At 39.7% G+C, this 17,289-nt stretch overlaps 2 protein-coding genes across 3 annotated transcripts; one reads left to right on the forward strand and one right to left on the reverse strand.

The window, feature by feature from the left end:
• The first annotated feature begins 233 nt into the window (after window positions 1–233).
• LOC112166068 (G-type lectin S-receptor-like serine/threonine-protein kinase RKS1) lies at window positions 234–1,079 on the forward strand. Its single transcript, XM_040519643.1, has one exon. It carries the CDS (start codon window positions 234–236, stop codon window positions 1,077–1,079), a length of 846 nt encoding a protein of 281 aa, XP_040375577.1.
• An 11,617-nt stretch (window positions 1,080–12,696) lies between these two features.
• Window positions 12,697–16,646, reverse strand: LOC112202916 (G-type lectin S-receptor-like serine/threonine-protein kinase RKS1). 2 transcript variants are annotated; one of them, XM_040506311.1, is made up of 7 exons: window positions 15,270–16,645; window positions 14,573–14,713; window positions 14,155–14,297; window positions 13,760–13,970; window positions 13,419–13,656; window positions 13,157–13,307; window positions 12,697–13,062 (listed from the first exon to the last, which is right to left on the reverse strand). In XM_040506311.1, exons 1-7 carry the CDS (start codon window positions 16,519–16,521, stop codon window positions 12,763–12,765), a joined length of 2,436 nt encoding a protein of 811 aa, XP_040362245.1. In that variant the 5' UTR covers window positions 16,522–16,645; the 3' UTR covers window positions 12,697–12,762. The 2 variants fall into 2 exon arrangements, with proteins under 2 accessions (XP_040362245.1, XP_040362246.1); XM_040506312.1 differs by lacking the exon at window positions 14,573–14,713 and having other exon boundaries at window positions 15,270–16,646.
• Window positions 16,647–17,289: the final 643 nt, after the last annotated feature.

Consider the following 17,289-nt stretch of genomic DNA (forward strand, 5'->3'; position numbering starts at 1 on the left):
AGTCTCAGCAAAGAAAATCATTTTATTACATTATAATATGAATCATATAGTCAACATCCAAGACCATTTTAGTTTAAAACTCGATCAATTTTTCCTCGATCAACATCCAAGACCATTCTAGATAGCTCATTCTCAATTTGTTGTGCATAATTGACAAAATGTGTCCTATTGGACTATTGGGGAAGTTCAGAAAATAAGAAGATCAACGTAAGACAACTATAAAAATTAGAAAAATGTCACTGTTGCGTACCAACAAAGTTGCAAATGCCCAAAAAATGTTCTTCAAAACTCTGCTTCTCTTCTTCCTCTTCCGATTTTGCGATTCCAGGGACACCATAACATGGAACCAAGAACAACTGAAGGATGATGGTGGAGTTTTAGTGTCCAAACAGAGCAAGTTAGAATTGTGTTTCTTCAGCCCCGGAAATTCTAGCAACTGGTATGTTGGAATTTGGTATTCTCAGACTAGAGTATCTAATAAAACAGTGGTGTGGGTTGCAAACAGGAACAATCCCATCAATGATACCTCTGGTGTGCTCAAAATAAACAGGTATGGAGAACTAGTCCTTTATGCTTATAACAAGGAGAGCACTCCTATTTGGTCTACTAATGTGTCGCGGTCGGTTCAAAATGTTAACATAAGCACTTTATCTGCACAGCTTTTAGATACAGGAAATCTAGTTGTGTTCCAGGATGATAATAATGAAAACTTTTTATGGCAAAGCTTTGATCATCCTATAGATACTTTAATTCCAGGTATGAAAGTTGGGGTGAATTGGAAAACTGGGAAAGAATCGGTTTTAACATCTTGGAAGTCACAAGATGACCCTGCAATTGGGGACTCTACCTTAAGGCTCTATCCAAATCAGATTGCATCCCCTGAAATTTTTATGTACAAGGGTTTGAGTAAGTATTCGCGAAGTCTAGGGCCATCGCCTAGTGTGGTCACTAATCAAGAGGAAACTTATTATCTCATGGATGACACCAATGCAATTACAAGAGCAACAGTGATTGATTCTGTGCACAAGCGCTTTACATGGGATGATGGTGGCCTTCAATGGAAGGAAGAATACTCTTAACCGAAGTCCCTGTGTGACTGGTATGGACAGTGTGGTGCCAACAGCAAATGTAGCCCTGACAACATTAATGCTATGCTGTTTTGGTGTGATTGTTTACCAGGGTATGTGCCTAATTCTATAGGTGTTGGAATCAAAGAAATGGGTCAGGTGTATGTGTGAGTAATCGACCTAGTTTGTTGAAGTGTGGTGATGGAGACGGGTTTATGAAGGTGGCAAGAGTTAAATATCAGGACACATCGACAGCAGCATCGTTAAAATCAGGAATGAGTGACAAAGAGTGTGAGTAGGAGTGCCTAAGAAATTGTTCTTGCACTGCATATTTGAGCACTGAAAAAGAAGGGTTGATTGCTTGACATGGTATGATGACTTGATGGACATTTTAGTGTACACAGAGCTTGGACAAGATCTTTACGTTCGTGTGAATGCAACCATGTTAGGTACTAATCTGCTTGCAATTGAAGCAAACTTAACTAACTACATATAAGTGTTGAATGTCAAAATTACTTGTTTTTTTATGTCATTGTTTACTAATCATTTGTCACCCTCTTATGTAGCGGAAAATGTTGGAAGATCAGAAGGTTTCTTGGAAAGGAGGGGTGTGCTGGCTATTCCAATACTATCTACTGTGCTAGCATTGGTACTAATCATTATGCTTACATGTTGGTGGCGTAAGAAGAACAGGAACACAAAAGGTGAAAGACGTCAACGTTCTTATCTATTTTAATTAACTAGTTAAACTGCTTTAGTTGTTATGAGCTGGTAATACTTGTTCCATCGATCTATAAATCACATGAAAGAACTTCAACAAGATCATCTGCATCTTGAAAACATGGACTAAAGTGATGATCTTATGCAGTTAGAACAGCGAGGATAAAATGATGTCGAGAATTATTGTTTATTGTTTAGGCATAGGCTTTGGTGAGGCAGAGGAGCTTGTGGAAACCCAGAGACACCCAGAATTGCAATTTTTCTATCTTGACACAATAACAGCAGCCACAGACCACTTCTCTCGTGTCAATGAACTTGGCCATGGTGGTTTTGGCTCTGTTTATAAGGTATAGCAACAAATTTCTAAACATTTCTAGGCTCTAAAAATCTCTTATTGTTATGGCTATGTTAGGTTCTGGCATGGCTGTTTCTTTCACTATTCTTAATTAATTAATCAACAGTTTAGTTGCTCCTTAAAGGTATTGACTATGTGAAAGATTGATATTGAGATTAGACATAACTTCAGGGTCAGCTACCAAATGAACATAAAGTTGCTGTGAAAAGATTGTCCAAAACTTCAGGACAAGGGATCGAAGAATTCAAAAATGAAGTTTTACTTATAGCAAGACTTCAACACAGGAATCTTGTGAAACTTTTAAGCCGCATGTTGTATAAAGGGAGAAGAAAGGATGTTAGTGCTAGAATACATGCCTAACAAAAGCTTGAACTCCTTTCTTTTTGGTACGTGTAGATGAAATAGTGATTGGTTCAAGCCATTTCTCAAATATAAAAAAGGGTTAAATACTTGTTACTCCTCAAACTTTTGCCTGAAAAACAGTTTAGTCCCTCGCCTTTCAAATTAAACTGAATAGTCCTTATTCTCTCTAATTCTCACACAACAGGTCTAAAATGACTATTCTATCCCCAAGATCCTTTTATTATTATTATTTCTCTCTTTTTTTAATTTCTCTCTCTCTTTTTATTTATTTTTGCTTCTTTTCTCTCTCTCCCTCTCCACAAATCAATCTTGTCCTTCTCAGTCTTCACTACTCTCTATAATTTTTCATCTTCATCTTCTTCTTCAACTCTCCAGAACCCACCACTAAATGGGTCTTCGTCTTCCTCTATCAGAGTGCTGTACTCGAAGCCCGTCCGCTTTAAGCAACCCTCCACTCCGTTTCTCGCCAGATGATGAGGTTGTCGGAGACGCCGGCGGGTTCTTGGGGCTCCAGAGCTTGGAGGACCAGGGTTCGGGTTCCAGGTCGAGCTTCGTGGCGGTGGACCTCGTGAATTGCTGGATCGAATTGGTAAATTGGTTACCCTTCATCCTTCTGAAATCTCAACCCGACGCCTCCAATTCTGATCGACAAGGCCCAGCCTAAATTCAGAACCCGAAGATGATTTTGGTGACCGGCAACAGAGGAAGAGGATCCACATCGCCGGAAGATGATTTTGGTGACCGGATCCACATCGTTAGGGTCAATGTCGTCGTTTGGGATTGGAGAGCCCGGATGTCATTTGGGACGGTTGGTCTATTCCCTCTGGTGCTCAACCCAGGACCTCCGGCGCTCAACCTCTGGTGCTTGACCCAACTCTCTGGCGCTCGACTCAGGCCAGTGGCAGATGAGAATGATAAACCGGGTGCCCAGAGCTTTTCTCTGGGTGCCCAAAGCAATTATTTTCTTTCTTCTTCTTTTTTCTATTTTGGTAAAATGGGATCGGAGCTGGGTGGAGATGGTGGAATTGGTCTATGAGGTTTGGTTGAGTTGGGCAGAGTGGTGTGACGAGGCTGTGGGCGGAAGAGACTGTCGAAGTGGGCGGAGGAGATGTTGAGGTCGAGGGAGAGATCTCCTCTGGTCCAATGGCGCCAGGAAGTTAGTCTTGGCCTTGTTGACAAGGAGAGACCTAGCAGCGCCGCTGTAGACGAGAGCTGAGATGGAGAGAGAGAGAGAGAGAGAGAGAGAGAGAGAGAGAGAGTTAAGCAGAAAACATAAAATAAAATAAAATAAAATAAAAAGAGAAAAATAAAAATATATATATAGAAAAAGGAACTGAGGGGTATAAATGTCATTTTGGACATGTTGTGTGAGATTTATAAAGAATAAGGACTATTCAGTTTAATTTGAAAGGCAAGGGACTAAACTGTTTTTCAGGCAAAAGTTTGAGGAGTAACAAGTATTTAATCCTATAAAGAATATCTTTGAAGCTTCTTTACTAAAGAGTACCATTTGCATTTTGATGTAGATGACACAAGACGGTCCTTCTTGGATTGGAAAAAGCGCTTTGAAATTATCAACGGGATTGGTCGTGGGATTTTGTATCTTCACCAAGACTCAAGATTGAGGATCATCCATAGAGATCTGAAAACTAGTAATATTCTTCTAGATGCTGAGATGAACCCAAGAATTTCTGATTTTGGCATGGCTAGAATATTCCACGAAGACTCTCTCTACCTTCCTCGTCTCTGCATTGATGGTTGCTAAGAACTATCGAATTGATGTTACTGTTAGACGGATTAGAAGGTTTCATGAGCTCATTGGAGCTATGAATGTCGCTGAAAAGCATGACAACATCCTTGTGAATAACTATAATTTGAGATCCGAGGGAACAGAGCACATTCTGGAATCCAATTATAATCGCGCCCCAAAGAGAGGGCGCCAAGAGCGAAACCTTAATCTTAGGGATACATTTGGACGTTCTGCTCCATATAATCGCTCTACTTGGGAAGGCAACCGCCAAAATAGGCGAACACGGAACCGAAGAGGTCAACGTGGAAAGAGAGAGGGAGGCAACGCCTCTGGCCATGTTGGTGGCGCCACCAACACTAAGAGCCATCTAAATGACGCTTTCAAAGCGCCTCAAACAATGGAGTTTGAGCAAAGAGATGTATGTTCTCGATGTGGAGTGTCTGATCCTTGGGCACATATTTGTAGAGCTTGTGAAGAACTAGTCACCGCCTACAAAGCATATTGTGAAGCAAGAGAAGCTCACTATGTGGAACAAGAAGATCAAGAAGATGATCTAGAGTGAAGGGTTGAAGACTACAAATCTGGCTAGGATCAATGGATCGTCAATTCTGTTTAAGTCTTTATTTTTCCATGAGATGTAATAGACAATTTCCATATACTTTGTAGTAAATACCAATGGCTTAGTCGTTCTTCAAAGTAGGCTCACCCAAAGTAAGTGTGATGTCTAGGAAGGTTTTGAGATTAGTGGTACTTAAGCAAGCCTTGCTCCACTGACATCTCTTTACTCACCTGGTCACATTTATTTTGGAATTACCGAAATAAGTTAGACAACTACCATTGTTTTGCATTAGCTAGCATTTTGGATTAGATTTTCTTTGGTTAAAGAGACAATGATGTAACTCCGTTGGCTTATGAATAAAATTTCGAGTTCTTTTCATTATGACTCCATTTTGATTATGAGCATATGACTTTGTGATTACAACGGCTGGGCCATCACTATTAATCCAAGGACATGGAATAGCCCAAGTTCCCCTTACCAAAAGGCACCTTGATTACTGTCGCAAAAACTCTCTGCGCTCCTAGGGCAAATCGCACCTATGAGTAGCAAACGGATTTCATTCAAAAACGCATGTAGAGAACGGAAATGAGTTCCTTTGCAATACCTCTAATGACTGCGAACAAAGACACGTCTTAGAGAAGTTTATGTGTCTCTCTAGTGGACTCTATGTCACTATTCGAGCTATTAATCCAATAAAAGTTATGAGAGAAGATCTCTTGGATTTAGACACATATTGGCTTTCTCACGACAGGATAGGTTATCCTGGTCATGATATGATGATCCGTCTACTAAACACTTCACATTGACATCTTTTCTCTCGAGCGAAATGAAGCATGAATCAAAAGTTGATTCCTGGACTAAGTGTGACCGACGTTGCTGCCTAGGGCACCATCTCCGTCCACCACACACCTAGGGCTGGCGCAGTCCCTCTCCATAACACTATGGATGGCGTCCATCATGGTGATTGCGCCCCAGGTGATGTTGCAATCACCAACTTGCTTCAAAATAACGTTTAAGACGCTCAGGCATAACCAAAATTCTCATTGGTTGCTTCTAAAGCCTCTCGCTCGTTTTACAAAGCCCGTTTCTTAGGGAAATTAGGACTGAGACCGTCCTATGAAAAGGATATGAAAATACTCATTATGTTCTTACATAGAATCCGTGGGGATTCTGTGGACTAGTTCAACCAACTTGCAGACGCTTAAATATTTCATGATATTGGTTGACACGCAAACACGCTGGTCACGTGTTGTACCATTGTCCACCTATAAATGATGCTTATGCTCCACTCCTAGCACATATCATATAACAACGGGCTCACTCCCCGGATCATCCTATTCCATCAATTGGACTTGACGATGCTAGCGAGTTTACATCGAAGACTTTCGATGGTTATTGCATTGGGACTGATGTTGGACATCATATTCCTATGTACACACCCAAATGGTCTTGCGGAAACGACTACGATGGTAGTCCGGACATTGGTAATGCGCACCAATCTCCTTATATCCGCTTGGGGTGATGCAATATCGCATGCAGCTATGCTAATTCGTCTACGACCCACCGTCACTTAATGTACCTCTGCGTTACAACTAATGACTGGGTACAAGTATCGTACTTACGCATATTTGAGTGTGCCTTTATGTGCCAATTGTGTCGCCACAGCGCTTTATGACAGGTCCTTACAGATGAATGGGCAACTACGTTGGATTTAAGACTCTAACAATCGTCCGCCACTTAATGCCCTTGCAAGGCGATCTCATTACTGTTAGATTTGCGGGTTGTCACATTGATGAGACAGTCTTCCCGTCATTAGGGGGAGATAAGAACATGAATGTTCAGTAGGAACGATAGGAATTGTCGTGGCCTGTCCCCACTATGTCTCATCTCAATCCCTGTTAAAGTGACGAGATCACACAAATATGCTGCAAACATGCCTGCAAGGAAGTACGACCCTACGAGAGGACGTAGCGCCACCCTACACGGAGGTAGGCTTGGCGCCAATGCCATAGAGAGTGACACTTTGGCATTATAGGCCATGGCCCCAGCTAGGATGCGTGGGAGGCCCGTGGGTTCGAATGATACTTTGGCACATTCCAATCCTTGATCATCAAGACTCAAAATCCGTCTCATGAGAATCTTCCAGGTTATGGTTATTATTGGGGGACGCCTCAACGTCAGAACCTATTCCTGAGAATATAGAGCTCTATGAAAATTACACTAGTGTACATGAGACGTGGGATAGAAACTCCATCATAATTGATTATGTAGTCGCACATTTCGTTGCGCATGAGTTTGTTGAGTCCGATGATATCGAACTACGCTCTGTTGATGAATGAATGCTACAACGTAGAGAAATTTGGCCTAAATGGAAAGATGCTATCCAGGTTAAGTTGGATTCTCTAACGAAGAGGAAGGTTTTCGAGCCACTGATGCCAACACCTCCTAACATAAAACCTATTAACTAATGGGTCTTTGTTAGAAAGCATGATGAGAAAAAGAGATGACAATCTCGCCTTATGGCGCAAGGCTTCTCACAAAACGCCCTGGAATCGACTACGATGAGACATATTCTCTCATAATGGATGTCATTGCACACTACCCTGTCAGTTTGGTAGTTTCCGAATAATTGATCATGCAGCTTACAAATGTGGTCACTACGTATCTCTATGGGGATCTAGATACGGAATATACATGAAGGTTCATGGTGAACTTCATTTACCCAAGTCAAGTGGCTCTAGACCACGGAGCGCGTTTGTAATAATTTTGAAACGCTCACTAAGACGACTAATTGATTGGGAAGGGATATGCCCACGCGTTTCCATAACAAGTTTTGGATTCTATCGCAGTTCATGTTAGACATGATCTTTATTAGAAGCCCTTAAAGAGTTAAGGGAAACCGCTGAACACTTGAAATCCGATTTTGAGATGAAGGATTATGGGAGAACACGATTATGTCTCGGTTTGGAACTTGAGCATCGTGTCGATAGATGCTTAGGCATTTTGACAAGGTCAAACCTTCAAGCATCCCCATGATCGTCCTTAGTCTTGATCCTGTAAAGGATCCTCTTCATCTGAATGATGATGACGAAGATGTGCTAGAGGCAGAAGTGCCTTACTTGAGTACAATAGGCGCATTATTGTACTTAGGTCAATGCACAGGACCAGACATCTCATTTGCAGTGAACTTGTTAACTAAGGTATAGCTCTGCACCAACGTGACGCCATTTTGATTGGTGTAAAAGACATCTTTCAGTACTTAAGATGTACGATTGATATGGGCTTGCTCTATCCCTACAGAGAGATGATGGATTCGGACCCATCACACACCAGAAACGCCGCCAGCGCTGGCCTGCGTTCTCTATCCCCACCATAAAAACGACATAAGTGTTTTGGAAGGTTTTGCTGATATTGGGTATTTCTCTGACCCATACAAAGGTCATTCCCAAAATGGTTAAGTGTTCACCATGGGTAAAGACCATGATATCTTGGAGGTCTACAGAATAGACCCTAGTCGCTATATCTTCAAACAATACAGAGATTATTACTCTTCACGAAGAGGTTCGTGAATGTATATGGATTGGATCCATAATTACACATGTTCGAACAATTGTGGTTTGAAGTCTACCACAGATGAGCCTACGACCATTTAGGATAATGCTACTTGTTTTGAACAAATGAAGCAAGGCTACATCAAAAGCAACAGCACCAAGGATAATCAGCAACAACAGACTCTTCTCAAGATCAAAGTGAACTAGATTCAATCTGAGGACAGTGTGGCAGGCTTGCTCACTAAGTCATTGCTGACTTGATACACATTTACGCAAGCGTACGTATCATTGTCAAGATAGGGAAATATTATGCCCAAAGTTTATCGTACCACGGGGCTTAGTGGCTAACCCACAATCCTTGAGTAGTCGAACTAGAGTCACTAAGCAAATAAAGGAAAGTAAAACAGATAAAAATGTTAATCTAAGGCACCAAGCCTTAGCAATGCTCGGCTTTGATTTTCACCAAAGCCTAATCAAAACTAAGAGCTTAGTGATGATTATTTACAATGAGTTGGAGTTCAATATTTTGAGAGTTGATTTTACATTAACAAAAGTAATAAAATGTAAAGCAACTAATAAAAATGCAAAGAAATTAATAAAAGCGTAAACAATATAAATGGGGATGTCAGGTGTTAGGGAGGTTCCTTCACCCAAATCTCATGTGTCGGAAGCTAATCTAATATAGATGCATATTTCCTATTTTGGCGGTAGTCGTATCCAAGGCGGTTCAAGGCTGAAGGACCGAAATTCCCTTTCATGGTGTTCCTACTCCGGTTCAAGGGTCGTAGGAACTCACTTGACATGAATTAGAGCCGGTTCAAGGGTCACTAATTCACATCAAGAGATCAAGGAATTAGACTAGTAAGCGACCCGCCCGCGCAATCACGCAACGGGTGTTAATAACCATGCTTATAACCCCTCGAATACGAAATTGAAGGTTTCTAGCTTAGGAATTAGAGGGGGTCAAGTCTCTAACTCCGTCCCAGACATGCTCAAAATACACACCCTAGAGTTGACTAGGCTCCTAGACATGCATTTTAACCCAACAAAAATAGATATAAGCATCCATCATATGAAAATTGCATCATTACATTAAATTAAACATCTTTTACACAAAATTTGGGTTAGGGACACAACCCTAACCCCCAACAAGGAAATTACTCACAACCCATAATTATGAACATCAAAGATACAAAATTCAAAGGGAAAAGAGTATAGAAGTGTAGGAGAAAACAAGAATAATCACAAATAGCTAAAAAGCTAGCATGATTAGTCTTGAATTACAACTCTCACAATTACCCAAGTCTTGAATCTTGAAGTGGTAGAAGCCTTTGATGAATTCTTTGAAGCTTTGGGTGAGTAAATCCTTCAAAACCCTAAAATAAAACTAAAGAAAATATGGAAAAATGGTGGAGAAAGATGGGAAAGAGAGCAGCCCAAAGGGCTGCCTCTGTTTTGTGGTGGTGCGGCTACGTTCTAGCTAGGGTGATCTCTCCTCAACAGACGGCGAGGAGTGTGTGTGTGTGTATATATATATATGTATATATGTATGTATATATATATGTGTGTGTGTATATATGTATATATACACACACAATGCTTCTCAGTTACGGAGGTCAGTAACTTTTGAATTCTGCGGATTTGCAACAGTAGCCATTGGATCTGCTTAAATGATCCTCTGCGGCTATGATTAAAACAAGAAGGCATGGATCTGTTTAAGGTCATACGGGTTTGGAGATTAAAATGGATCCGACCTGGGTCTTATATAAGACCCACCTGCAAAGGTTTGAGTTGAATCTCGATTCTTCTCAAGCTGTCTTCTTTAGCATAACTTCGTCCCTTTCTTCAGTCCTTCAAGCCCACCCCAACTCCCGACCAGGCTTCAGTTACTTCAAGGTTGTTGCGTACTGAAGAGCTTCACTCCTTCAATCCTTCAAGCCCACCCAGAGTCCCAACCAGGTGACCACGATCGTCGAGCAAGGCAGCAAGGTGCTGCATTCCTTTCTCTTCTTCTCTCAGAGTCTTAGAGATCGAAGGCTCATTCTCTTCTACTCTTCTTCTTCTTTGGGGAAATCAATTGAATGTAGTGTAAGTAAGATTCAATTTTGTTGTATTTATTCAATTCAATTTGGGGAAATTTTTAGGGTTAAGAATTGATGTTGATTTCAATTTCATGGGTGTTGATTTTGGGTCTGGAACATGCTCTCTTGCTTACAATTTATTGTGGGTTTCTCCTTCTCTTTCTTCCAATTTGATGTGAGCAACTGACTCAACTGAGGACTGAGCCACTGAGGAACAATAGTTTCAAATTTATTGGTATGGTTTTAGTTTAATTTTCTTATTGGTATGGCTTTATAGCAACTGACTCAATTGAGGACAGAAGCTGATATTTCTAGAAAGAATCTGCACCTCGTTTTACTTTAGCCTTTAAAACCTTTACACTTCACATGGCTTCACTCCAAAATTCTATAACCATTTCATTCTTACTGAGTTGGTTGTTAAACCATCTTCTTTCCAAAATTTTCCAAGAATCACCTCAAGTATTTTGGACACTTTTCCTTGCCCCTTAACAGTTCCTACTTAAACTCTGTTTCCAGCTTTTGACAATTCATCTTCTAAAGATGTTTTTGCCACTTTTTCCTGAAAAACCAACTCTCCCTTAGAGCCCTCTTGGTCTGGTTATTAGTTAGTAATTAGGTTAAAGGGAAGGTTTTCTTCGGAGAGTATTGAGAGTGAATAGCTAGCCTAGTTTATCGTTATTAACGTCGCTTATTGATCTAGGCACGATACTGTGGTGGAATCTTGTGAAGTTGGTGGTTGCTACAAGGTTGCATTGAGCCCAAGTGCTGCAAGAGAAAGCTCAAGTTCCAGGTAGGGGATGCCTTTAACTCTATCTATGCTTTTCTTGTATATACTATGTTTTATATGAGGCCTCTTGCATGGTTTTTGGAAATTATCTGTTTTACAATTGAAATGGTTTGCGTGGATTGGATTGATGTGTTGGCAATTGATGGGGATGTAAGGAGAGGTCAGTTCCTCCTTGAACCATGCCTTTGTTATTGAATACTCCCCTTTGTCTCTAGCCTTGTGATTATTGAATTCCGGAAAGTGATTGGCTAGATGATGGAAGTGTGAAGGATGATCAATTGCCGTGGGATTGGAATTACGTGGTGATGATCACGTGGAAGCGCAAACCGGTTTTTATCTACTTCTTTTATTCAAAATGATAACTCTTGTTTTTTAAACTTAGATATGGGGGTGGGCATGGGCAATGACTGGATGTAGGAGCCTAACCCCTACTTTAGTTTGTTTTGCAGGCTGTTGTTGTCAAAGCTTGGGTACGGAGGATAATCCTTGGAGGACACAATTTGTTTTATTCTATTTAAAGTTTATTTCTTTTTGGCTTGCTTGATTTCACTAAATTTTTGTAACGTTATGTATGGTTGATGATGTGTGTGATTGCTTACCACCAAAGTGGAACCCTAGGGTTAGAACCTCCATTTGAGTTTAGGTCCTAGTGGGCTAGACCTAGAAGACTCACGTAAATTACCATTCAATGAACTTAATGCAAACTTGGGCTAAGAACTAAAAAAATGACATAGGTTCTAAAACTCAACACAACACCACCTTTCTTTCCTCTTCCTCGCCTAGTTCGCAATCTTGTGATTACGAGCCAAGCCCACTATACAAGCCCAAAAATTTCGGGTTTATAGATTTCTTGTTTTCCAACCTAAAGGCCTTGTCTCTTTGAGGAATTCTAGGCCCAAAACACTTACTCCAAGTGTCGCGGGTGTAGGGTTCCTTGGGGAGGTGGCGTTGTGGTAATCCGGTCTCTGAGTCGCCACATTATCAATGAGAATACACAGCAATTTTCTCTCAATTCTTATTTCCCTAAAACACCACAATATTAATGATATTTTCATCCAATCAATTGTGAAAATTTGAGAAATATGTATTAGAATGATTGGGAGAATTGATTAACGAAAATGTTCATCTGGTCAGTTATTGACCAAGAAAATAATGTTCAACCACTCTTGGATGTAAATCCAATGGCAGAAAGAATTATTATTAAGTTGAGGTGTTTTGTTTTCCACCATTGGATGTAAATCTAAGGGTTATTGAGCATAAAATCTTTGGTCAGCAACTGATCAGGTGAACACCACTAAGTGATTAAAGTGAGAAAAAAAAAAACTCTTTGGGTGACTAAAGTGATTGACAGTGTAATAGTTGAGTGACCAAAGTGATATATTTAAAACTTAAGTGACCAAAGTGTCGAATGAGTCATAATTGAGTGACCATTTGTGGAATTCTTCCTATAACTTATTATGACTAATCAAATTATGTTTGATAAAATAGTCATGCCATGTCTATAGCATATTGAAAGAGTGGCATTTTAGTCATCGAACATCCACATTGGTTATTGTTAAGTCATTTATTGAACATAATCCATTTGCAAGGGATGGACCATTACTGCATGCACTTTTTCTAAAAACAAATGCAGGCTGCTTAGGAGTTGAAAGAGATGCTTCACCACTCAACATGAAAACAGCATCTGACATGGTAGGTCGGTCCTTTGAATCTTCTTGCACACATAAGAGCCCAACTTGAATGCATCTCAAGACTTCATCAGGTTGATATAACTCTAGTGATGAATCAAGAACTTCTAAGGCTCTGTCTTCACCCCACATCTGCCAAACCTATAGTTCAAAGAATCAATTCAGAAAATGGATGAATAGGTCGGCAAGATGGTGTTAATAAAAGGTACATCGCCAGCAAACTTTTGTTACTTACATTTTCTATCAAGTTGATGGAATGATCCTCCTTATAAGAACCAGAGTTTTTCTTGCCACTTACGATCTCCAATATTATGATCCCGAAGCTAAAAACATCTGATTTTGTTGAATATCTTCCAAAAACTGCATATTCTGGTGACATATACCCACTGCACATAACAACATAAATTCACATTAAGAATAGTAAAATAAACATTGAATAGTGACACTAATTCTTTTGAATGCATGTTTTACTGCAACTCTACAAGTGCGATTCTCACTATGTTCCAACAACTCTGGCTGTCTTATCCTGCAATGGGTCCCCAGAAAATATTCTTGCCATGCCAAAATCTGAAATTTTTGGGTTCATCTCAGCATCTAGAAGAATATTGCTGGTTTTTAGATCCCTATGTATAATTCTAACTCTCGAGTCCTGGTGAAGATAAAGAATCCCACGAGCAATCCCATTGATAATTTCAAAGCGCTTTTTCCAATCCAAAGAGGACCTTCTTGAGTGATCTGCATCAAATATTTGGATTTTATATAAATAAATGTTGGACGGTATACATACTTCTGTTATGTTAGAAATGGCATAAACAATTGATCTTTCCTCCGGATGTACCAAAAAGAAAGAAGTCCAAGCTTTTGTTCAACAAGTATTCAAGGACCAACATCTTTTCTTCTCCCTCTATGCAACAACCCAAAAGTTTCACAAGGTTCCTGTGTTGAAGCCTTTCTATAAGCACAACTTCATTTTTGAATTCTTCAATCCCTTGCCCCGAAGTTTTGGACAATCTTTTCACAGCAATCTTCTGTCCATTTGGTAACTGACCCTGAAATTATGATTAGGTAGTAAGGTTTCAGATAATGGAAGTACCAATGTAATTGCTACTATTTGAAGATAAATGTGAACGAAGCAATCAAATCCTAAAAGAAATAGAACATAAGCAGTACTTTGTTACTAAGCAGAAATGCTACAAATGATGAAATTTTGAGGACATCTAATTTGGGACTTGCCTTATAAACAGATCCAAAACCACCTTCCCCAAGCTTATTTCCAAAATGGAAGTTGTCTGTGGCTACAATTATTGTGCTCAGGGAGAAAAATTGCAGATCAGGGTGTTTCCTGGCTTTTCCAAGTTCATCCGCCACTGCAGAGTCTTCATCAACACAAACAGAAAATTATTGGAATCATTTTCTCCACACTGTACTAGGAGTATGTCTGTATGTATTAGAAAAACAAGTTGAAAATGCTCGTGCATGAGGGATATGGATATTATTTTATAGAAAAAGACTAATCCGGCAATGCCATACTTCCATGAGCACTGTATTCCTATTTAGTAGACCAAAAGTTGAAACTCATTTGTTTCTTGATCATGGAATATTATATATACTTCCACCTTTGCCTGAACTAGAAAAGACAAACAGTTCTAACCTCTTGTTTTCCTCCTTTTCTTAAGCCACCAACAGCCAAACACAGGGATTAGTGCCAACACCACCAAACCAGACAATAATATTGGAATAGCCAGCATCCCCCTCCTTTCCAAAAAACCTTCTGATTTTCTGGAATTCATAGCTACGTATGAATACAAGAAGGTATTAGAGAAGAACTTACATGGATAAGTAAACCATTATAGTAACTTTCATAGTTTTGTTCTGTTCTGTTAATAGAACACTGACATTATTTGAGGGTAAAAAAAACCACACGACTTGGAGATATTTAACTCAAATTACAAATAAATTCAGAATCTTCAAATTAAATTTAACTCTTTTAAACCTTTTTTTGACTTTGTCAATGGGAACCCAAAGGCTTCCTAAGCCTAAGATAAACTCCTTCGGTGCATGTGAAATGCTCAAACTGTGCAATACAGCACAGTGCCTGACCACTTTGACAGCTTTGGGGTTCGAACCTAGGTTGGGGAGCATACTCAACTAGGCAAGAACCACTAAGCCACTTGCAGTGGTTAACTCTTTTAAACCTTAACAACAGTTGTTAAGATGAAGTTCCTCATGCACAATCATGTTTGCCGGATTAAATATGACATTATCATCGACCCAAAAAAAACAAAACGAAATACATAATATTCCGAAACTTGCAAGAATTTGCTTCATTAGCAAGCAAAGTATATTACCTAACTCGTTTTCATCCACACGAACATATAGAACTTGTCCTCCATCCGTGTGCTCTACAATATCCAGCAGCTCACCATACCATGTCAAGCAATCAATGCGCCCTTTATTATTGAAGCTCATACATGCTGTGCAAGAACAATTTCTCAAACACTCCTGCTTGCACTCTGTGGCACTCATACCAGTATCCAGTCGTGCTACTACTGTCGATGTGTCTGGAGCTTTCACCCTTGCCACCTCTAAAAACCCATCTCCAACTCCACACTTTGACACTCCAACTCGCTTACTCCGACATCCATCTGACCCATCATTCTGATTCCAGTCATTTATAGATTTAGGTTCATACCCTGGTAAACACTCGCACTCAAACATATTAATATTGTCAGGGTTACATTTACTATAGGCACCACACTGTCCATACATGTCACAACGGTATTTCGGTACAGCCCATAGTTCCTTCCATTGATGGTCACCATCATTCCATGTCAAATGCTGCAATAACCCAGAATCATTCACAACCATTCTAAATTTTCTAGAGTTATCACTATATTGTAGGTAATATGTTTCATCATTATTACTAACAAAACTGCGCCAATTAGGCCCAGGATCACTTCTCCAAACCCTAGTAGTTAAACCCTTAAACAGAAAAAATTGTAGCACAACCGTCTGATTCCAATAAAGCCTATGGCTGTAGTCCCCAGTTCCAGGGTCATCTTGTGACTTCCAAGACGTTAAAAACCACTCTAAACCAGTTTTCCAACTCACCCCAAGTTTCATACCAGGGATTAGAGTATCTGTAGGATAATCAAAACTCTGCCATACAATAAAGCTTTCACTTTCACCATCCTGGGTCAGAACTAAGTTTCCTGTATCTAAAAGTTGTGCAGATAAGGGGTTTGTGTTTATGACTGACTGAGACATATTTGCAGACCATATAGGAATGTTCTCCATATTGTGAGCATAAATGACTAGTTTTCCATACCTGTTTATTGTGAGAACACCTGATGTATCATTGATGGGGTTGTTTCTGTTTGCCACCCACACCACTGTTTGGTCAGATAGCTGAGACATGGAATACCAAATTCCAACATAGCGGTAGCTAGAGTTTCTGGGGCTGAAGAAACCCAATTCAAAGTTGTTTCCTTTGGACACTAAAAGGTCACCATCTTTTACTTGCTCTTCGTTCCATGTTATGGTGTCCTTGGAAGTGGACAGTTGGAAAAGGAGGATGAGAAGCAGAGCTTTCAGTAACATTTTCTGGAGATTTGCAGGTATGAAAAACTCAAATGTAGTTTAAATTTCAGTCTAAGTTTTTTTTTGTGGATTGGTGTGTACACATCGATATTGTTTGAACTGGTTGACAGTTTTGTTTATGGTTGTAATTTAGTCTTAAGGGCGTCTGGTAGTTTTTTTTCTTCGAATATAGACATTGATTAATCAAGGATATTTGTGTTGAAAATTTGACAACGAAACGATTACTCAAAGACCAACTTGAGCAGAAAGATAAAATTTTAGTTTAACGTATGCTAGCTCCTTGACTTATCAGAACATTGTAGTCTTCATCTAGAAGGAAGGGGCTATATAGCTAAGCAAAAGTCCAATCTAGCTTTCTTCTTTGGTTGGCCTCAGTCTTACACAGAAATTTACTTCTGTGGGGGGTGATGTAAACTAAAGATTAACGAATTCTTTCTTCAATGATTCTGATATTTTATTGTGGTTTTGAAGAAATTTTTTTAAGGTTGTGTGATGCAGAGGACCCTATCAGGAGGTTATCTGGACTCTACAACCAGTTTATTTTTATGAAATGGTTCTCTTTAGTCTCTCCACATTTTTTGCACTGCAATTTTTAATTCTTCATTGTGTCAGACTTCAGAAAGCAGTTCACAACTCACAAGATTATTTGGTTCATCTTCATTGTCAAGTACCTTTCCGTCTGTGTGTGTATGTGGAGATGGAGTAGGCTGTCTATCATTTGGTACATCGACAGCTGAGTTTTCAACTAGTTAAGTAGTTATCAATGCC

Source organism: Rosa chinensis, chromosome 5 (assembly GCF_002994745.2).
Source record: "Rosa chinensis cultivar Old Blush chromosome 5, RchiOBHm-V2, whole genome shotgun sequence".
NCBI lineage: Eukaryota > Viridiplantae > Streptophyta > Magnoliopsida > Rosales > Rosaceae > Rosa > Rosa chinensis.

Bases quoted from the DNA above. Each gene is read 5' to 3' on its own strand.
- LOC112202916 (XM_040506311.1), bottom strand. From the start codon at position 16,521: ATGTTACTGAAAGCTCTGCTTCTCATCCTCCTTTTCCAACTGTCCACT. The intron at 13,657-13,759 runs GTACATCCGGAG...TATTTGATGCAG, and splicing joins CTTGGACTTCTTTCTTTTTG to ATCACTCAAGAAGGTCCTCT. The intron at 13,308-13,418 runs GTGAGAATCGCA...TGTTATGTGCAG, and splicing joins GCCAGAGTTGTTGGAACATA to TGGGTATATGTCACCAGAAT.
- LOC112166068 (XM_040519643.1), top strand. From the start codon at position 234: ATGTCACTGTTGCGTACCAACAAAGTTGCAAATGCCCAAAAAATGTTC.